Here is a 23013-nt window from a genome sequence, read left to right as displayed (position 1 = left end):
AATCCTTTCTTCCAGCTATGCAAACATGGTGATCAAGCCTCTCCAAAAGATCAGAATTGATCACAATTATACCAGACACGCCTAGTTCAAGCATAGAAATCAGGTATGCACAAGCACTAGCAATGATTTCATCAGCCTTTAGAGACCAACACTATCAACTAATGTGGAAATCTGCATTGCTAAGAAATAATTTTTTAAAAAAACAGAAATAGTAACTTAGTCCTTAAGAATATTATGGACCATATAGAACACCTGTCCTTAAATTTATTACCACAGTTTGACGGCTAACAACATTTACATGACAGAAAATACATTAAGGTCATAGTAGATCTGGGCAAAACTATTTAATATTGTAAACAATAAGAGCTATAATCCTCCAAAATAAAATAGTTCAAATTTATCACAGTTTCAGGTTAAAAAAGCCAACTAGTTCAGTAGAAACTTCAGCGCACAATTGTCATGGGTTCCACTTCTATCTCCTGTGCACCTAGCAAAACAGCCACCACCATTAACTTGCTGTAACTGGCTCTGTCTTTTCTTATTTATCAATACAAATTAAAAAATAAACTTATGAAAGCAAACTGAGTCTTTTTGAAACTTCTAATTTCTCTTCTCTCCATCTTGTTACATAGCAGACAAAGCAAGGAAAGGGGGAACTGATGCATGGGATTAAAAAAAATCAGCTGCAGGTGGGCTTGAGCTATTTTTGTGGTGATAGGTTCAGAAACCTGCTCACTGATATGAATGGGGTGTTTTTAAGAATCAACACAGACCATATGTCCAAACTAACTTATTTCAAACAAATTCAACAGAGGTTAGCAAGAATGAAGGAGAGTTAGAAGTCTAATTCTGGCACTGAAACCACATTCAGCTTCAACAAAAGAAATAATTTTTTTCCAGTTTTGGTGGATAATCTGGAAAGTGGAGAAAACAGCAGCTGAGAGGAAACACCTGTGCAACAAAGCATGCTGCCCAGTGAGCACCAACAGGTGACAATGATGGCTTTTGATGAAATGCTGGCAATTATTTGCAAATGTTTGTAATCATGCGGTAGAAGATAGTATTCAAATGCTGACAAAAGCACAGTAGGCATGGAGAGAAGGTGACACTGTGAACCAACTGGTTCAAGTAGAAGTTGCAAAAATGGATCAACATAAACAAAATTGCATTTCTGTAATGACTTATAATAATGCCCAAATGTGCTTCATATGTTACCAAATTAAATGTGATATCAAACAACATAATAAGCTAAAGCTTGCCAAAAGAGATAGCTTTGGAGGAGTTATTTTTTAGAATAGAGAAATAGAGATACATGAATGTTTGAAGAGACAATTCCATACTTTAGGGGCTAGGCAACTAATGGAAAAATAACTAAATGTGGAGTACAGCCATACAGCACAGAAACAGGTTTTTTGACCCACCAAGTCCATGCTGACCATCATGAACCCATTTACAGTAATCCTACTTTATTTTTCCTACATTCTCATCTACTCCCCCCAGATACTACCATTCACCTACACACCAGGAGCAATTTATGGTGGCCAATTAACCAGCACCTCTTTGGGATATGGGAGGAAACTGGAGCACCCAAAGGAAACACACATGCTTGGAAGGACAACATGCAAACTCCACACAGACAGCACTGGGGGTCTGGCTGGAACCAGAGTCATTGGAGTTGAGAGACAGCAGCTCCATAAGCTGTGCTGCTCAAAAGAAAAACTGGGGATGCACAAGAAACCAGTTTGGAGGAGCAGAGAATTGGAGCTGGCAGAGAGTACAAATTTGAGAAGGAGAAGGAACTGCAAACAACAAAAATTGAGAGAAAAAAATATTTATTAGCCAGATGATGCTGCAATTTGAAATAATATTGCATATGAGAGTAAAATTCACATGCAATGCAAAACCACTACATGCAGTTTGTAGATAGTTTACAGATCAATTCAGCAAATTATCAAGAGAAGTTTAGAGTTAATATCAACAGAATAGGCCAGAAGTTCTTGCAACTGGTGAGTTGCCTGGGCTCAGCCTCTTGACACACATATCAATTTTGTATCCCAGAAGGAGAAACATGGAAACTTTAACAAAAGTTAAGAAGATTTTCCTTGTACAATATTGAAATTATAGTATTTTTCTCACACCCTGGCCACCTCTTTAGCTTGGAGTTTGGAAAAATCAGGGGTGACCTTATTCAAACATGTAAGATCCTAAGAGGGTTTAACAGGGTAGACATTCAAATGTTTTCACTACTGGGAAAGTCACCAACAAGGGTGGGTCATTTAAAACTGAGGTGTGTAGGAATTTTTCCTCCCAGATAGGGGTGAATCTCTGGAATTCCCTGCCCACGAGGGCTGTGGAGCCCACATCACTGAATATATTTAAGATGGAGGTAGACAAATATTTTAAAAATCAAGGAATTGAGGCCAGCAAAGGTCAGCCATGAACATATTGAATGGCGGTACAACAAATAATCTGATGGAGGAACTAGGCGGGTTGAGCAGCATCCGTGGGAGGAAAGGAAATAAGGAAATGTTGACATTTCTGGTCAAAACCCTGCATCAGGACACAGATTGTTTGTTCCTCCAGATTCCAGCAGCTGGGGTGGGGATTGAAAACTTGAGGGGCCTGGAGGCTTATCCCGGGTCTGATCTTCTCATGTTCTTGTAAATTTGATGTAAAGATTGGTTTGAAAGTTTTGGATTCTCAGGTGAATAGAGATCTCCTTCAGGTCTAAAGAGAACTGGTTTCTCTCGTGCAGTCCCCAACATGATCCCAAAATGCAAGTTTTTTGTATGTGTATAGGTACAAGTGGTTTTACCAGAACTGATCAAAAATCACTCAAGTTTCCATAGATAACGACTGATGAGAGCAAAAGGAAATCTCAACCATGGCATTTGTTTTAAACTTTAAAATATTAAAATAATCCCACAAACAATTCAGATTTCTGTTAATATCTCTGCTTCTCATCTTAGCCCTCACCATAAGGACACCACCATCAATGCCTCAACCTCTGCACACAATTAAACTGACTGAATCATTGCATTTGTGCTGTTGTTAATTCAGATTTCTCAAAGAGTCGAGCTCAATAAGTTTTCTCAGTTGGTTCTGTCAAAAGTGTTCCAAGCAATCACAACAGCCAAAACAATTTAAAGCACTAACCCAAGGAAACACATCAAATCTGAAACATTACCTCACACCCAATGAAAAGGTGCACGTCTCAACAAACAGAGATTGTTTCCCTCACATTAAATTCAAAACAGCAGTAGCAAAACTGCTTGCTTTTCATAAATAAAGATTTAAAGTATCCAGCCAACATATTTTTAAAATATTCATGAAATACTTTCCTATAACCAAGGTTTCTGTTAGAAACACATTCAATTTTAGAATAAACATGAGTAACCTCGCAGCCAACAAGTCAAAAATTCGCCTTAGCAAATAAAAATTTTGTTTTAACCTAAATACTTTAACTAGAAAGACCAGGCAAAACTGAAGCATGGCTTGCAATGGTACATTATTATTCCATCACCTCTGTTAAATAGAAAGAAAAGCGAGAAAGCATATATACAAGATGCAATCTCAACCATTTCCTGCACTTTGGTTATAATTCTCATTAGGCTACAACCCAAAAATTCAATTGCTTTCACGTGTATAAGTCTGGCATCAAAACCCTTGCAGAATTATTTAAGTTAAAAATATGCCAATAATATGAATGTCAAAAGAGGGCATTGTCTAGAATAGTTTAGTGTTGGGATTTTTTAGAAAAGTCACAACTGCCAGTTTCAGAGAATCTCATCACAGAAGAAGCCTCCACCAAATTAGTCCCATTCTCCTCCCCATTCCCCAGAGCCCAACAAATGCTTCCTATTCATCTATCCATTTCTATCTTGAAAGCTGTTATTGAACCTGCTTCCCCCCACTCTCTTGGGCAGTGCATTCCAGTTCAAAACAACTTAGTACATGAAATAAATTCGGCTCATCCAAGTCTTCAGCAAATTATCTAAAACCTGCACCCATCATGACCAAATTTTATTTGAAATATTTTCTGCTTATCTAGTGTACAAGACCTCTTCATAATTTCCACCACCTTTATTAAATCTGCACTCTTCTTTCTCTGCTTTCAGAACAACCCCAGCTTCCCTGGGTTCTCCACTTAACTGAAGTTGTGTTTCCCAACTATTCTGGTAAACCTCCACTGCACCCTCTGCAAGCCCTTATGAGATTCTTCCCAAATTGCAATCCCCAGAATTAGACAACTGTCCATCTGAAACATAACCAGTAATTCATCAGAATGCAAAGAAATAGTGAACACATAGAGAAGAAATATGAACAAAACAAAACTGTTTCAAAGTGATGTGGAATCTTAATTCAGGATGAATTTCCTGCAATATATTCCATAGCACCTAACCACGTGTTTGGTTTCTTGACTAAAAAGATTCAAGATTCAAGGATCGGAAAGCATGACAAAGGAAAAGGGATCTAGTTAGAAAGAGAGAGGTAAAGTATTTGCTATCAGAAATTCTAATTTTTAATCAATGTTTCATATTAAATAAGTTTCATTAATCCTGTTGCATTAAACCAAGAGTGAAAATGAATAAATCACCAAGCTCAGTGTTTAAAACATCTGGCCACAATGAATAACATTCAGTGAAGTAAACACAAGAATATCAAATAGATATCAAAATGTTTTGGTCTCATTTCCTGCCTTAAGTTGTAGTTAATATTTTTGGACTTCCACACTTAAACCAAGATTACTATTCCAGAAGTCTTTATTTTTATAGCAGAGTAAACACATAGCTTTCAATTACAATCTGTAACTCTTGATGGCATATTTCAAAGAAAAACATATTTAAATCAAAGTGAGAAATTTCAAATTGAATGAATTTGCAGAAGGCTGAAAAAGAACATATTACCTTGACATAACAGTGCACATAGCAGTAGTGCAACAAGTTATCAGATGGCTGATTAAGGCTGCTGACAGTGGGTATAAGTTGTCCAGCGTACATTGGCACTGAATGATCCAAACTAACTTTGTCCACCTGTACTCTCAAGGCAGGCAGGGGCCGCAATGGATGAAATTGCGGAGCATTTAAGTAAGGCACGGAATGCTGAAACAAGAAAATACTTACATTACTTTTATGCATCATGTTTTGTCATATACCAAGGAAGAATACACAATGCAGACAGTACATTATGAGCACAAATAAAATGAGGTGTGGTACTATTGCACAGAGTTCAAGAAGAATGTAGACGCTTCACCTACTTAAGCAACCTGGAGTAAAGTGTGGCAGGAACAAGGCATTTCCAGCTGAATCTAAAGCTAGGGCCATAATTATATGCTACTCACTATTAAATCTAAGAGGCATTTCAAACTTGCCATCCCTATTCTCCAGGAGAACAGAATTGAATGGGAATGCCATCACGCACAAATCCCCTTCAAAATCACACACACTATACTGACTTGGAAATACATTCGTTCCTTCATCATCACTGGGGCTAAATCCTGGAACTACCATTCCACGAGATGAACCTTATTCTAGACTGCAGTGATTCAAATGGGTTACTATCATTTTGGTAATTATAATTACAGTGGCCACATTCTACAAAAAAAATAAAAACTCTGCAGTCCATAAAATTAGAGCATTATTGTTGTCACATTGATCAAAGTTTCTAACCTTCCCTTAATTCCATACATCTTAACCTTCTCCAATATTTTGTGTAATACTTTAATAAAGACTTTCTGAAAGACCATGTTCATCACGTCCATCCCTTAACCCCTCATCAGCACCTATATCAAAATATTAAAATATTCCCAGCAAAACCTCATTCCTGAGATCAGTGTTGGCTGCCTAAACATATTTTCTGAACCTACATATTCAAACTGCATTGATGATTTCAAAGATCTCCCTACAACCTTTTAGAGTTTTTTGGAAGAGGCAATCAAAAAGGTCAGAATCAGAATCAGGTTTATTATCACTGACATATGTCATGAAATTTGTTGTTTTGCAGCAGCAGTACAGTGCAAGACACAAAGACATAAAAATTACTACGAGTTACAAAAAACAAATGAACAGTGCGTAAGAGGAATAACGAGGTAGTGTTCATGGACTGTTCAGAAATCTGATAGCAGAGGGGAAGAAGCTGTTCCTGAAGCATTGAGTGTGGGTCTTCAGGCTCCTGTACCTCCTCCCCGATGGTAGTAACATGAAGACGGCATGTCCCAGGTGGTTAGGGTCCTAGTGGATGGACGCCGCCTTCTTGAGGCACCACCTCTGGAAGATGTCCTCTATGGTGGGGAGGGCTGTGTCCATGTTGGAGCTGGCTGAGTCTACAACCCTCTGTAGCCTCTTGTGATCCTGCACATTGGAGCCTCCATACCAGATGGTGATGCAACCAGTCAGAATGCTCTCCACCATACATCTGTAGAAATTTGCAGGAGCCTTTGGTGGCATACCAAATCTCCTCAAACTCTTAATGCAGTAGAGCCACTGGCATGCCTTCTTCATGATTGCATCAATGTGTTGGGCCCAAGATAGATCCTCTGAGATGTTGGCGCCCAGGAACTTGAAGCTGCTCACCCTTTCCACCCTTGACCCCTCAATGACGATTGGTGTGTGTTCTCTTGACTCCTCCTTCCTGCAGTCCACAGTCAATTCCTTGGTCTTGCTGACGTTGAGTGTGAGGTTGTTGTGATACCATTCAACCAGCCAATCTTTCTCACTCCTATACACCCCTCCTCATCACCATCTGAGATTCTGCCAACAATAGTGGTGTCATTGGCGAATTTATAGATGGTGTTTGAGCTGTGCCTAGCCACACAGTCATGAGTGTAGAGAGAGTAAAGCAGTGGGCTAAGCGCACATCCTTGAGGTGCACCTGTGTTGAATGTCAGCAAGGTATAATGGGGGTAGGGCAGTGGATGTTTGTCTATTTGGGCTCTAGCAAGGCCTTTCACAAGGTCCCATATGGTAGGCCGGTTTTGGAAGGTCAGGGTCCCATGGAATCCAGGGAGAACTAGTTAGGGCGATTCAAAATTGGCTCGGAGGTATGAAGCAGAGGGTGGTGGTTGAAGGCTGTTTCTTGGGATGGAGGCCAGTGACTAGTGGTGCGCTGCAGGGGTCGGTTTTGGGACCCTTGTTATTTGTTGTTTATATAAATGATTTGGACGCGAGTGCACAAGGAATGATTAGTAAATTTATGGATGACATGAAATTAAGGGGTCTTGTTGGTAGCGAAGAAGGTTATCGTAGATTACAGGGGGATCTTGATCAGTTAGGGAAGTGGGCTGAGGAGTGGCAAATGGATTTCAATACAGGTAAATGTGAGGTGATTCATTTTGGAAAGTCAAACCAGCACAAGACTTACACTATGAATAGTAGGACACTAGGGAGTGTAATGGAACAGAAGGACCTGGGACTTCAAGTACATAGTTCATGGAATGTGGCATCACAGGTAAACAGGGCTGTTGAAAAAGGTATTTAGCACATTGGTTTCATCAGCCAGTGCATTGAGTATAGGAGTTTCGACATTATGTTGCAGTTGTGTAAGTTGTTTGTGAGGCCGCACTTGAAGTACTGTGTACAGTTTTGATCACCCTGTCATATGAAAGCTGTGATTAAACTGGAAAGAGTGCAAAAAGGATTTACGAGAATGTTGCCAGGACTAGAGGGCCTGAGTTATAGGGAGAAGTAGGCCAGGCTAGGTCTTTACTTCTTGGAGCGTAGGAGAATGAGGGGCAACCTTACTGAAGTGTTTAAAATTATGAGAGGCATAGATAAGGTGGATGGTAACTTTTCCCCAGGATAGAGGAGTTCAAAACTAGGGGGCATAGATTTAGGCTGAGAGGGGACCTGAGGGGCAATTTAAAAGAGACCTGAGGGGCAACTTTTTCACGCAGAGGGTGGCGAGTGTATGGAACGAGCTGCCAGGTACAATAGAATCATTTGAGAAGCACTAGGGGCAGGGCTTAGAGGGATATGGGCCAAACACAGAAAATTCAGACTTGCTGGGTGGGCACTGTGGTTGGCATAGACTCATTGGGCCAAAGGGGCTGTATCCGTGCTGCATTGCTTCTATGACACCAAGCAGGATAATGCAGGTTAAAGAGGGGTCAGAAACATCATTATTGAATGGGAAAGCAGGTTCAAAGGAACATATGGAGCACCCTTGTTTGCATTTCTTACATTCTCATTTTAAACACTATTGTTATTGCAAACAATCCACTTTCCACATATTCAATTCAAAGGACACATTGCATTTTTTTTATTTTAAGTGTTTTGTTTTGAATTGGAATATGGCAGAAAGCAACAATTTATTGTTGTTTAAAGACAATTATTGTCCTCAATTTACTAATCTATTTGAAGAAATCCAATGAAATCCTAAAGAAAATTCCCACTTCATTTCTCGTAACGTATAGAAAAACTTTTTGGAGAAAGAGGCTCATTACCTTTGACCTAAAATTATAGGAAGTAAGTTGTCCAGAAGATGAACTCAGCCAGGGTAATTGTAAATGTGCATTTTAAAATAGTAATACATGTTAATCTCGTTGGAATATACTCTTCCAAAGCAGCAACCTCCTCCGGACTTGGCAATGTTCTATTCTCATCCTCCGTTTCTGAAAGGTTTCAAAGGGGCAATGTAAGTATAAATATCACTGTTTTTAGAATTTTGGAAAGCAAACAAACACTTGACTGGATGATTTTCAGTCAATTATATACTAAAAACAGTGACTGTTTTCAGAGTACTTCATCAGTACAGTAGCATAGTGAATGGACAGGTACTATAGTGGGACTGCAATGGAATAATATACAACATAATGTGACATGCTAAAATATATTAAAAGCAACAGCAAGATACTTGCATGTTCCCTGATGAATCTTGCTAATGTCCTCCTGCAAAGTTGTCCAACTATTTAGCAAACTTCTCAGGGAAATTTGTAACAAGTTGTTAAGTCTTATGCCAAGCAACAAAAGGAGATGGTACAGCAAGTGACAAAAAGTTTGGTCATACAAAGAGAGATTCAGAGGAAAGTTTAGGGAGGGAATTCCAGATCTGACGACCAATGATTGAGAAATTAAATTCAGGGTTGCCCAGCAGGACAATTTTGGAGTATTTTCAACTTCTAGAGGACATGCATTTAAGGTGAGAAGGGAAATGTTTAAGGGAAATGTGAGGGGCAAGTTTTTTTTTACACAGCAAGTGGTAGGTGCCAGGAATAGGCTGCCAGGGGTGGTGGTGAAAGCAGATACAATAGCGGCATTTAAAAGTCTTTTAATATTTGGGGAATGGAAGGATATGGATCATGTGCAGGCAAGAGAGTTAAATTAATTTGGCATCGTGTTCAGCACAGACATCATAGGCTGAAGGGCCTGTTCCTGTGCTGTACTGTTCTGTGTTCTATGTTCTCTAAACACTTACAGCAAGAGGGTTGTACAATTGGACTGGGTTACAATAATATGTGCAGGGCTATAGGAGGGCTTGAAAGACTGAGATCTTTAGAACCGAGGCAAAGCTGAACAATGTCAAAGGCGGCCAGCAAGCACAGGGATGACGGGACATGTCATGCTCCTGAGCACTTGTTTTGGATTACTTGAAAGTAAGGACATCTTCCCTTTCAAATGTCAACACAATTTTAAATATCTGTAATGGTTTGCCCCTGAGCCTTCTCAGCAAGGGGAGGAAACCTAGTGGGAGGAGTGTGTGGTGATGGACAGATGGAGTGGCTGGAAGAAGGGAAAGAAATAGGGCAATGGGGCTGGGGGGGGGGGGGGGGGGGGGGTGGTATCGGAGAAACTGGGCATATCAGTTGGAGAGAGAATAGGGACAGAGGCAAAGCAGCTTACCTGAACTTGGATTTCTTTTTATTCCTCCCACTTTCTACAACCCATCAGGAAGCACTTAGAGCTCTCTGTTTCTTTACTGAGCATAGATCCAACTTGTTCCCCTCTACTAACACTCTCCTCCACCTGGCAGAACTTGTGCTTACCCTAACTACTTCTCTCTTGATTCCTCCCACTTTCTACAAAACACACTCCTCTCCCATCTGCCCACCCCACCTCCCTTATTTGATCCTATGCTCCACCGTCCTTTCCTACCCAGATTTCATCATCTGCAACCCTCTGTTGCCTCCACCTATCACCTCCCAGCCTCCTCCTCCCACTCTTCTCTCCTCCATCTGCCTATCGCCCCCTACTCACCTGGATCCACCTATCGTTTGCCAGCTCTTGCTCCACCCCTTCCCCTTAATATTGGCTATCTCCTCTCTACCTTTAAGTCCAGATGAAGGGTCTCGACCCGAAATGTTTACTGTCCATTTCCCCCCCACAGATGCTGCTTGACTTGCTGGGTTCCTCCAGCAGTTTGTTTTCCTGCTCCAGATTCCAGCTTCTGCAGTCTTCTGTGTCTCCACTTTACTACTCCACTCAAAATGCAATAGTCCAAGGGTGACCTTCTCCTTGAACTGTAGTGAACAGAATGAAAACTATGAGCTTGTAAACTGCTCCCTCACACTCAGATCCCACTCCCCCAACCCCCTCAGAGTTTGAAACCATTCCACTAAACATTGCCACTCAGAATGCTGAAGCAACTTGAGCCTTTAAGTCAAACAACTACCTCTCAGTTGTTTTGGTAATCAAAGTCCACATTTCTTTAGAGAACCTAAGTCCATAGAACTCTCTACCTGTCTCAAAGCGAGTTGCTCTGATGAGCAATCACACTGGTTAACTGAATACAGCTCTTACCACACCCCCTTCCCGTACACTGAAACAGAAACCAAAAACCAACCTCCTCACCTCAGCATATCATTTTCTCTCCCCTTCTCCACTGAGCTTCAAAGATTATTGAAGCCATCTACCAAGCCTTCCCTTTCAGTGTCCTTCCATTCTCTTTCCCTTTTTCTTCTTCTTCTGTCCCATTCCCTTTTCCCTGGCATCCTCAGCAACTTTACCCCATCCTTGCCTCTCCATGTCAGTTCTCTACCTTCCTGTCTGCCCCCTTGCCCTTTCACCCATTTTTACTCAACCCACCTAGACAGTCTTGCCTCCTGCTCTTCAACCAAACCTAAAACAAAGGAGAGCACGAGACTACAGATGCTGGAATCTGGAGCAACAAACAATCTGCTGAAGGGTCCATGCAGGTCCTGATACAGGATTTCAACCCAAAATGTCAATAATTCCTTCCCACCCCCCCCCCCCCCCCCCCCCCCCCCCCCCCCCCCCCACAGACGCTGCACAACCCGCTGAGTTCCTCCAGCAGATTGTTATTGGATTTTACAATATGTTAAATTTACAAATTTGAAATGATCCCTAAATTAAAAGGTGAAATAATAAAAAGTTTTATGTTTTAATTCGTTATACAGTAAAGTAAACTAATACTTTACAGCAAGAAACAACAGTAACTACAGCAGTGGCATTTTAAATGTCTTTCAGCTAAGCAGCCCAAGTAATTACTTTTATATGACACATTATAATTTCTATTTAACCTGAGTGAGGCTTGCTGTATGGCTCATACTCATGATTCAGACCACATGCCACCATCTTCAGTATTCTGTGAACAGAGCTACTGTCCAGTCGAAGCTCCATTGAGCCTATAACAAGGCGTTTGGTTGACATCTCTTGGACGTTGCTCAGATCTTCATTTTTATTCGTGGAAGCATCCTGCTGTTGACTAGCTGAACCTGAAAATACAACAAAAAGCAATGTGGCATAAGTATACCTTTCTTGAGGAAAGCTAAGTTGTTTAAATGTTTAAAAAAGAGGGATAATGGCAATTAATTAAAATGAAAATAGAAAATGCTGCACTCAGCAAATCAATAAATTGAATCAGCTCCTCCATTAAAACAGGGAAACTTTCCTTTCATGATAGGGAAGACAAGAATAAAACAGATTATCAAAAGCTACAAGTTTAATTAAATGTATATTTCCTAAATAAAAAGAACTGCATCTATATTTATATAGAAATTGGACTGCAGAGCTTTTTTTTAAATGAATGAAAATCCATTCTTGCCAGAATAAATTGCTTCAGTAATAATTTCTGGATCAAATCTCACCAGTTCTGAAATTTGACCAGATGCTTCTTGCTACGTTAACTTTTGAGCATGATGCAATTTTGGCATCAAGGGTGCACAGGATAGCAGGATTCCTCATGCACTGCTCTTTTTTGAAGTATAAAGTGTATAAGATGATGAGAGGTATTGATCGGGTAGATAGTCAGAGGCTTTTCCCCAGTGCTGAAAGGGTGGCCACAAGAGGACATAGGTTTAAGGTGCTGGGGAGTAGATATAAAGGAGATGTCAGGAGTAAGTTTTTTTACTCAGAGAGTGGTGAGTGCGTGGAATGGGCTGCCGGAAACGGTGGTGGAGGTGGATACGATAGAGTCTTTCAAGAGACTGTTAGGTAGGTACATGGAGCTGAATAAAATAGAGGGCTATGGGTAAGCCTAGTAATTTCTAGGGTAGGGACATGTTTGGCACAGCTTTGTGGGCCGAAGGGCCTGAATTGTGCTGTAGTTTTTCTATGTTTCTATTTCAGGGGAACTTGGACCATGTCGTCTTGGAGTCACGTTTCACAGGGCACGCCTAGGTGAACACAGTGAGAATCCCACAGAAGCCTACAGGTAGAGTGAATAACCTATCTCAATGCTTGGAGTCTTCCTCCCCAATTGTCCTCACTCACTGCCCCCTGCCCATCAGCTCTCCCCCCACCAACTTATTTCCTCAATGCCCTTCTCAACAAATGCTCCAGTACTCTCTCCCATCCCAACTTCAACTGCTGCTTCTCGATCTCCCCCTCTCCCAACCTTGGAAATCTTGAGTCTCATTGATCTCCCTCTAAGCCAGCCGCTGACCTTTTAACCAGCAGGCTACAGCTGAGGGTCCAAGTTTCAGACGGCATCCACTGAGTCACAAGGCAACCCCTCCACCGCTGCATCACTCCAAGTATGTGATTAATTTCATGTACCTGGTCCAGGGAGGAGATTACAATATAGTCTACATTCCACTTGGTTAACATCAGTTACCTGAAGAGTGCATTGGACTTTCCAGGTAATAAGATTGTTCACAACTCTTTTTAACTTGTTTCAAAGCACTTTATGGCCACTACTGAAGTGCAGTGACTACTGTAACATGGGAAACACAATAAGCAATATGAACAAAACATACTTTATAAACTACACTGTGATGATGGTCAAAAGATGGGAAGCCAGGCAAGAATGAACTGAAGGGCTGAGTCTACATTGAACAGGAGTAAATTCAATGTGGAGTCAAACTAATTTTATGAATTATTCAAGGATTTCGACCTCGAACGCTTTTTGTCCTATCTAATTTTAATTTAAGTGTTTACACAGGAAGAATTCTCTCCTGCTCTTCCCTTCTTCCTCACAGTGGTCTCTGAACATTTATAACCATCCAATTGGAGCTCTGTGAAAGGGAGCCCTGTTTAATAGGACAGCTGAGGTTCCAACCATTTAGCAAAAAAAATACAGACAGGGATTTGCCTGGCTTAAGATCCAAAATGCAATTAAGCTGCCCAGGCTAGTAGTTTCAGTGTAACTGCTCCCCCAATAGAGAGGCCTGAAGGTGGTCAAAACTAATTCTGCTCCAGGTGACGTCCATATAATAGAGATGAGCTAAGTATTCAACAGCATGGAAACTGGTACATTGGTCAATAGTCCACTGTGTGTAACTTCTATACATTACATATAGGTTTTATTTAAATGCACACTATTTGCTCTTAATCATAGTCAAGCAAGGAGAATTTTTTTTCATAATTACACTCCAGATCGTCTTCGCAAGGTTTCCAATATGCCTTTGATATAAAAGTGCACGGTGTATCATTTTCACTGAACCACTTAAAAATAATCCCTTCACAAACGTTTTAAAAACACAGTTCCAAACTATGACTTCCTACACTGTAACTCCTTGCTGTTGATAGCAACCAAGCAGTTGCTAACTATAGATTTTGCCACAGAGGAATAAAGGCAAATAAAATAGTTTGTATGGCAATGACCGTAACAGTTAAATCTCAGCATGTAAGTGTTCCGGGTGGGAGAAGAGGTGGGAAAGAAGCATATTTTATAAAACAAAACAGACAAGAAAATAGGTCTTAATTTATCCTTGTCCTTTTTTAAAATCTGTTAAGTGAAAACCACGTATCTGGATTTCTGAGTACAATTTATCAGTGTGTGGTCAATGTTTCAAATTCCCACTTAACGGGATATCTACCATACTATTTAAAACATTAACCTTAAATCCCTTTGTGACCCTCCAATCTGTTTGCTTAATCCACCACATTGCCTTCTGGTTAGCTCATTAATTTTTGGAAATAACATGATCCATGCCTTATTTCACTTGCAGCAATGTGACTGGTCCAATGAAAACCCCGTGATGCATACTCCCATTACTCCAATACTGATCCGTTCAGTTTATAAGAACTATGTACATTGCCAAGGATAGAACTCAGCAAGTTTATTCTGCCAAGTGGCAGCAGTGGCTCCTGGGCCCCAGCTCTTCTCAAATGTTGTTTCCTGCAACTTCACTGACCCAGAGCTGGAAGTGATTTTAGACCATAAGATATAGGAGCAGTATTAGGCCACCAGTGTATATCCACATTTCACAAGACAGGCTATTCTGTCCGACCATTCTGTGCCAGTGTTCATGCCATCTGCTCTCCGCCAGTGCCACCTCACACTTGACTTTAGCTAAACTCATCAGCAAATTCTTTTAGAAAATCGAAGTACTGTGAATATAGGAAATTAGAAATATAAGCTGAAGATGCTCAGCAGGTCAAGCAACATTTGTGGAGAACTAAACCAGTAACCAGCAATCTAATTAATAAATAAAGCAATTAAAAGAACTAATCACAACTCAATCCCAGTTTTAATTGTGCTGCTAAACAACAGGATAACATTTTTAAACTGGATCATTAATAACTATTTTTTCCAAAGGCAGTGCAGATGAAAGCCATTAAGTTTCTAAACATGACAGCAATAGATAGTCCAAGCATCACAACGATACAATACTGTAGGCAGCAGTAGAGTCTTGTAAGCTTTTACCTTTGTCGCCAGTAAATAGACATTGTCAAATAACTGTAACCTGCTTTGGAAAGTCAAAATTGCAAAGCAGGAGACTTCCTGAAGAGCTAAATTTGTCAACAACTTGCATATCATGGTCATCAATTCTGGCAGCAGTTGCTCCATTGATCTGAGATGGATCTGACTGAAATATTGCTGTGGTTTTCTTCAGACCCATGAATAATCAACAGAGAAATGACCAATAACCAGAAGCGAGTCTGCATGATAAGGAAATTGAGTGGACCACCTCACAGGCTAGCCACATGCTCACCCCATTACCCACTACCAGCACCATGGGTGGAAGAGTCTGCAGTTCCCACACTGGCCTCATCAGTCAGCTCAGAACCCACAAAACTGGAATCATTCTCGATCCCGAGGGACTGCCTGAGAAGAAGTTGTTATTACTTTATAACGGAAGAGCTGGTGTAGCACAGTGGGAAGATTGTGTTGGCTTGCATTAGTACAGGCATGGGCATAATGGACCAAGTGGTCTCCTTCTGTGCCATAAGTCTCCATGATTCTATGATGAATGTCTATCCCATTTAGAGAGGTAGCAATTAAGAAATTCACATTAGCCTGAACACTCGAAGAATTCCTTTGGAGACCATCAAAAGCAAAGTACTGTTGATGCCATGAATTGGAAATAAAAACAGAAAATGCTGAAGGTACTCAGCAGGTCAGGCAGCATCCGTGGACAAAGAAACAGACCTTCTGTAGGTTCCAGCATTTTCAGATGTTATAGCTGGGAGTAAGAATTGTTCATCAGTGATCTCTTCCGTGCAGCTGAACCAACAGAGGCATCAGTTTCATATCTCACTTGTAATACTGCCATCAATTCTATTCTGAAGTATCAGACCTGATATGACATTTGAAAGAATGACAAACTAATTCATAGACAAAAATCTTCCCACAGTGCTACACCAGTTCTTCAGTTGCAAAGTAGTAACAGCTTCTTCTAAGGCAGTCCCTGAGGATTGAGAATGACTCCAGCATTGTGAATTCTGAGATGACTGATGAGGCCAGCATGGGAACTGCAGACTCTTCCACACATGGTGCAGGTAGTGGCCAATGAGATGGTCACATGGCTAGTTTATGAGGTAGTCCGCTTCTTCTGCTGTTTATGGAGGGCTTCTCTGAGCTCCTGATACATGCACTCAAGATTCTCAACACCATCCTAAATATTCTTTGGATAGCAAAGGTTTAAAAAGATATGGGCCAAATGGGACTAGCTTAGATGGGAATCTTGGTCAGCATATACCAGTTGGGCCAAAGGGCCAGTTTCATTGCTGTATGGCTGTACGACTCTATGTCTTTGAGCAGTCATAGGCTTGAGATTCTCAAGAATCCGTAGGAATGTTGCAATTTTTCCAAGAAGGCTTTGCAGACGCCCTTGACTCTTTGCATGCCTACCTGTCCACATGTTAATCTCTTCCTGTGATAAGAGTTTCACATCTCTGGTGACAGGTAAGCCAGTTACGTGGCCTGCTGAACAGAGCAGACTGGTTGTAATTAGGACCTCGATGCTGGTGATATTGTCCTGGGTGAGGACAACAACACTGATTGATGTACTCTACCTGTGAATTTGAAGGATTTTGCAGACACAGTCTACATTTGGTAGCCCAGGTCTCAGCAGAATATAGAAGGGCAGGAATCACTATTGCCACATATACCATAAGTTTTGTAACAGGTCTGAGGTCTTGATCTACATCACTGACTACATGCAGCAGAAAATTACAGAAACCAAGGCTTCAGTGGTGGGAATCTTGGCCTGGGAAAGGACTATCCTTCCAGTCAATTTGGAGGATATTGCACAGAAACAGGTAATGTAGCCGGACAGATCCATGCAGCTGTTTATGCTTGACAGACTTCCTGATTATTCTGTTTGTTTAATTGCTATTTTTAACTTGAAAGTTTACACCTCAAAATTGCAATTAAATACAATCTCAATACATTTACACTTAATTAGTGCATCTGTATTGAGAACTTTTAAGCAACAGGTAATTTTAACAACCTAGATGTTCTTCTCTACTCAACAGTGATTCATCGGCCATTTTTCATTCATTTGATGCCAATATCTTTCTTCTCAGTGGAACATGAAACTTCAAGTATGCTAGAAGTTCTTCTTTTATTACATGGTAATTGTTGCCTTTGCATTCAAAATCCCAAGAATTTCTGGCAAACATTTGAGTTTAACAGCAGGCGTCAGCATCTTTGTGACACCATCAGATAATAAAATCTAACACTTCAGCAGAGTTGCTGATTTATTTATATTTTCAAAATTACTAATATATTTCAAGATTAATTTAATACTTCACATTTTGATTCCCCAGTTTCTCTCAGGTGACAAACAGCATGCATCTAAACCAAATAATCAAGAAGTGAACAAGCCAAACATAGAATAAGCTGTCCTTCTCTCCAACTATCTATTTACTTAGCAATGGAAAATATCTTCTCGCTTAGTCCTCTCTTCTCCAGACCACTACCTCATCTAATAATTGAGTGATGAGTTATACCGAGCAATTAAACATTACACAGCATTTCCGGGATTTGACTGCCATCCTGACCACCGCCCCTAGGTATTATGATCTCAGTGACTGTGGACGGTTGGATAGAGTTGTATGCCATCCTCCCCCTTAACACAACATAAAAGAGCAGCTACATTCCCAGCTCAAGGTATCCCCCTTTGTCATGGACCTGAAATTTAATAACACGATGCGGCAAAGTTCATTCCAAACACTATTCCATCAGCAGGTTTGTTTAATTAGGAGCTCACAACTTGGAAGATCATATTTTAGTCATTTTAAAATACATTTCATTTTTGTTAATGTCCTCAGTGATAACTATTTTTTCTGGAAAAAAAATGAAATGGAACAGATTTAATTGGAAAGATTTTATGTAGAACCCTGCAATCCTTTCTCTGAACCTGGTGAGGCTAAATCTGTAAGGGGCTAAAGTGAATGGAAATGCATTATGTCGAAGTGATAGCAAGGAGGCACAATTTGCAAAGGGGCAAGAAGAGTTAGAGTGGAGAGCTTTCAGTGTGTTCAAAGGGGGACAGAATTGTCCAAAATCTCAAATAATTAGAGGGCAAGTCTTCCATAGCACTCAATAACTACCTGAAGGAATAGTCGAGTTTGACAGCATTGATATATTTAGGGGAATCTTGGTAAGCACGTAAATGCAAGAAAGGAAATAGAAGGCTGATGGCATTCAAACAAAGCTACATGGGATCCAGAGAATCTAAAATTAGCTTGGTGATAGGAGTCAGAGGGTAGTAGTGGAAGGATGCTTTTCTGATTGAAAATCTGTGACTCATGGTATACCACAGGGATAGGTGCTGGGACTTTTGCTATTTGTGGCATATATTAGTGAGTTGGATGTGAATGTTGGAAGTATGATTAATACGTCTGCAGATGACACAAAAATTGGCAGTGCTGAGGATAATGAGGAACGTTGTCTAAATCTAGAGCAAGTTATTGATCAGTTCGAAAGTTGGGTACAACACTGGCAGACAGAATTTAGTCCTGATAAGTGAGAGATGATGCAATTTGGGACATCAAAAAGGGGCAAGACATATACAGTAAATACAAGTCCATAGTTCCTGAAAGTGGCAGCAAAGGTGGATAGGGTGGTGAAGACGGCATATAGCATGCCTGGCTTCATAGATCAGGGCACTATATATAAAAATTGGGAAGTTATGTTGCAACTTTACAAAACCCTGGTTAGACCACACTTGAAATATTGTGTGCAGTTCTAGTCGCCACACTAGTGGAAGGAGATTCACCAGGATTTTGCTTGGACTGGAGGAAGGACCTTGATTACAGGGAGAGATCAGAAAGCCTGGGCTTGTTTTCCCTGGAGCAAAGATGGCTAAGGGATGACCTGATAAAAGTATATAAGACTGTAGATAGTCAAAAACAAGAGGTTTAAGGTGAGGGGTATGAGATTTAAAGGAGATCTTTGAGGCAAGTTTTTTTTAAAACACAAAGAGAGTTGTTGAAATCTGAACCATGCTGCCAGAGGAGGTGAGGGCATCAGATACAATTACTGTATTTAACAGGCATTTAGGAAGACACTTAAATAGACAAGGCGTAAGAGGATATGATCCTAACGTGGGGGAAAAAGTGATCAGTGTAGATGGGCAAAAAGGTCAGCATGAAGGTGATGGGCCAAAAGGCCTGTTACTATGCTATACAACTTGATGACTCTCTGACTCTAAAGATGTCAGAACCTTCAAGTGGACTATAAGTAACTTGTTTCTGTGCAGTAACGTTATGTAGAACTAGAGCAGCAGTTAAAGTCCATTCCTGGACACCTTGTAAAATTACGCTCAGTTAACCACATCAGGACCAAAATAGCACCTGCCAGCAGAGATCAGGCATATATCCAAGAAACCCTGGAAATGTTAAGCCCAAAGGAATGAGGACCGACTGTGCACGTGCACAAAGCCCAGTTTGGATCATGTCACGAGACTAGCAAAACTGTAGGCAGAATACAAAGAAGTACATGAGCCTTCAGATCTAGGAAGTGAACATTAACCAGTGAAGCTAATGGCTGCTTAAACATTTATTCCCTGACCTAGCATGCACAGCAGCAATTTCATTCCAAATCGTATGTAAACAAAATTGAACTTTTAATACCAGCCCTAGTAGAGAGGATTATTGAAAAAGAGTTGTCTCAAAATCGATTATTCCCATTTTTTAAAATCATGTTCAAATCTATTAGCACTCTGAAAAAATAACTGGGATGTCTGCAAGACCCTTAAACAGATAAAAAAAATAACTTACAAGAGATGATAATCTAACTAAACAAACTTTCAGAAAGGAAACTATTATCATCACAGTACATATTGACATAACCTTCTTGAAATATATGATTCCAGAATTACTTACTGCTGTTCCTCAGAACAAACAAATGGACTAACTTGGCTCTCTACAAATTTCAAACTATCTGAATGGTATGTAGTGGATGAATCATATATTTTTTTAAATCAAATCCATCTACAGCATCTGAAAATACACCACTTTTAAGCACAAATCACATCAACAGATCATAGCACCCTTTCTTCCTCTCCTCCACTACCCACAACAAAGAGTGAAATATTTCAAGCAGTACTCTTAGCAAATTTTGCAACATGTAAGCAGACATAATACATCAAATATTATACATTAAAAGGACATGTAATAACATAATTAAATAATACAATCAACAGTTTGCTCAATTTTAGAACTAAAGTATGCCTGTTTATTTGAAAGTTTGGGAATTTTTTCCCCAATTAAAACCCTGTGATTCTCAATGGCCCGAATAATTTAAACCTGTTTAAATGGAAAGATGTGGTAGATTCTTTCAGCACACAAAAAACTGGCAAGGAAAATGTTTACTTAAGAACATCTAAATGCTGTGCTACCTTTGTGCAGCCACTTCATTTACATCTTGAAAGAGAGCGTTGGAGCTTTGGAATTGAGTGAGATAAAAAAAAAATCAAAAAGACTGCAGACACTGGAAATCTGAAATAAAAACCTAAAATGCAGGAAACGCCCAGCACGCTCTGCGGAAAGAGAAACAGAATTAACTTTTCAGGTCCAAGACACTTCATCAGAACTGGAAAAGAGGGAAAACAAATTAGTTTTCAGTGTCAGAGAAATCATAGCTTAGGAAGAATGGCTTTCCCTCTGTCCCAATGGACAGAGCCTTGACCACATCCTGTCCCTCTGCTCTCACTCTTTCTCCTCCTGTACAGTTTCCCTTATCCTCATCGTCCACCACCTGAGCCTCCACATTTAATGGATGACCCTTCATAATTGCCACCAGCTCCAACAAGATTCCATATATCCACCCCTTCCGCATTTGCAGGGATCATTCATTTTGTGTCTCCCTGGTCCACTCCCAACCACTTCCCATTTTATGGCACTTTTCCATACAACTGCAGGAGATGAACTGCCTGTCCTTTCACCTCTTCCCTTCCGCCCCCAACCAGGGACCCAAACAGTCTTTCTAAGTTTCCTAGTGTAGTAACAATTCACTTGCACTTCTTCCAATCTCGTGTACTACATTCGGTATTCACAATGTGGCCTCCTCTTCACTGGAGAAACCAAACGCAGGTTGGGTACACAATGGAGACACAAGGGTGATCACTTGTAGAGCACCTGCGTTCAGTCTACAGGAGTGATCCTGAGCTTCTTGCCGCCTGTCACTTTAATTCCCACTCTGACCTATTTGTCTGTAGTCTCCTGCACTGTTACACCAACACCTCATCTCCCACCTGGGCACATTACACCCTTCCAGAATCAACATCAAATTCTCCAACTTTACCTAACTCATTCTTTCTGTCTGTATCAGAACTCGTCTTTTCTGCCAGCCATCTATCTATGATTTTGGCTGAGTTTTTATTTTCTTTCCATTAATATTGCTAGGTTTTCTGGGCATGTCCCACAACCTTATTAGCAGCACATTACACAGACAAAGAAGCATAATCTGACTCCAACTGCCACATTAACTCATTAGGTCTCACCCCATCAGAGATATTCCCTCTGTTCTATGCACCGTTCCCCCACCTTCTCTGCGACTGAAAACTAGCTTGTTTTCTCTCTGTTCCAATTCTGACAAAGGGTCTCTGACTTGAAACATCAACTCTTTTTGCACAGATACTGCCTGACCTGCTTAATGTTTCCAGCATTTTCTGAATTGAGTGGGGTACCTGATTCACAATGGACCTCGTTTCTGAACGAAGGAAATAATAGAATGTTATTGGTTGAACATTTGAATTCAATTATGTTATATTGTTGCTTAAATCCAATATTTAGTGCTAAAGCATTTTAATTTTGCTAGCAGTTTCTAATACAGCTGCAATAATCAGAGTGGCCAGCCTTCAGACCTCATTTAAGGATTCTGATGCTTTTCAAATCAAATTTTACTTGCTTGTTGCAATATTTGAACCAATATGTAGCATCCTACCTTTCAATGTTTACATCACTTCTTTTTGGTTCAGATTTTGAACAATACCAGCTCTCCAATTCGGTGGATAACCAAAACTTTGCTGGATCCAATATTAATTGTTCAGTTAAAAAACTGCACATTCACTTCAGCATGCCATGGAATCACATAGCCCAATCAGCTCACAACCTCCAACACAAGACTTAATGACGTTTTGAAATATACAAGAGCACTGTGTAATATTCTACCTCATTTTGGATTAGGTTAAGCATAACCAACCAAAGTGCAGCGGAGTCATAACTTGCTTAATGTACTCAAGCTACAGAAAAGTGAAAAGGCAGCACAAAAGCAAAAGGCTGCACATTCTCAAAATCTGAAATAGAAAGAGGAAAACTGCAGAAATACTCAGGTCAAGTAGCAGTCTTAGAGGGAGAAACAGATTAACATTTCAGGTTGATGCGCTCTTATTTGAACTTCTTCCCATTTCTCTCTCCACGGATGCTGCATGACCCAGTAGATATTGTCGGCATTCTCAGCCTTTACTGCTTTCAGTTAGTGCCTCGCTGATTTTAAAAAATGCATTGTGAAAGAATACGGTGATAGGCAGCTGCAAAGTATACCATGTAAACATTCCCAAAATGGGTTTAAATTTGAAGGAATTTTTTTAGTCATGGTAGCAGAGAAGTGTCAGCATCTATTGAATATATTTAGCATGTTAACATCTTAAGAGGACAGAGTGTTGGGAGAGAATCGGTGCATACAGAGAGAAGCAGTTCCTTTCAAGGCTCCAACAATCCATCTTTTCAACTTACATTAATTAGTTAACATACTACTACCCTATATCATTTCAAATAAGCACACATTTTTTTTGATCTGGTCCACAAGAGTCATGTTCAACTAATGGTAGTAAAACTTGTTGCTGAATGGCTCCAAAAATTATCATGCCTACAATATGTTTGGAATAATACCAAATTGAGCTGTAATCCAAATCCCACTAGGTCTAATGCAAATATGGAGTGA

The 23013-nt window shown here is 40.3% G+C and overlaps 1 protein-coding gene across 1 annotated transcript in view; it reads right to left on the bottom strand.

Moving 5' to 3' along the window:
- Nucleotides 1-23013, bottom strand: part of LOC127574065 (intermembrane lipid transfer protein VPS13B-like) — a 795946-nt gene that overhangs the window by 621520 nt on the left and 151413 nt on the right. Inside the window, 5 exon segments of the mRNA XM_052022696.1 lie at nt 4908-5087; nt 6788-6803; nt 8441-8480; nt 8483-8608; nt 11474-11668. Coding sequence (XP_051878656.1) covers nt 4908-5087; nt 6788-6803; nt 8441-8480; nt 8483-8608; nt 11474-11668 — 557 coding nt within the window.

Source organism: Pristis pectinata, chromosome 9, assembly GCF_009764475.1.
Source record: "Pristis pectinata isolate sPriPec2 chromosome 9, sPriPec2.1.pri, whole genome shotgun sequence".
Taxonomy (NCBI): Eukaryota; Metazoa; Chordata; class Chondrichthyes; order Rhinopristiformes; family Pristidae; genus Pristis; species Pristis pectinata.
This window is presented reverse-complemented; position numbering and strand designations above follow the sequence as displayed.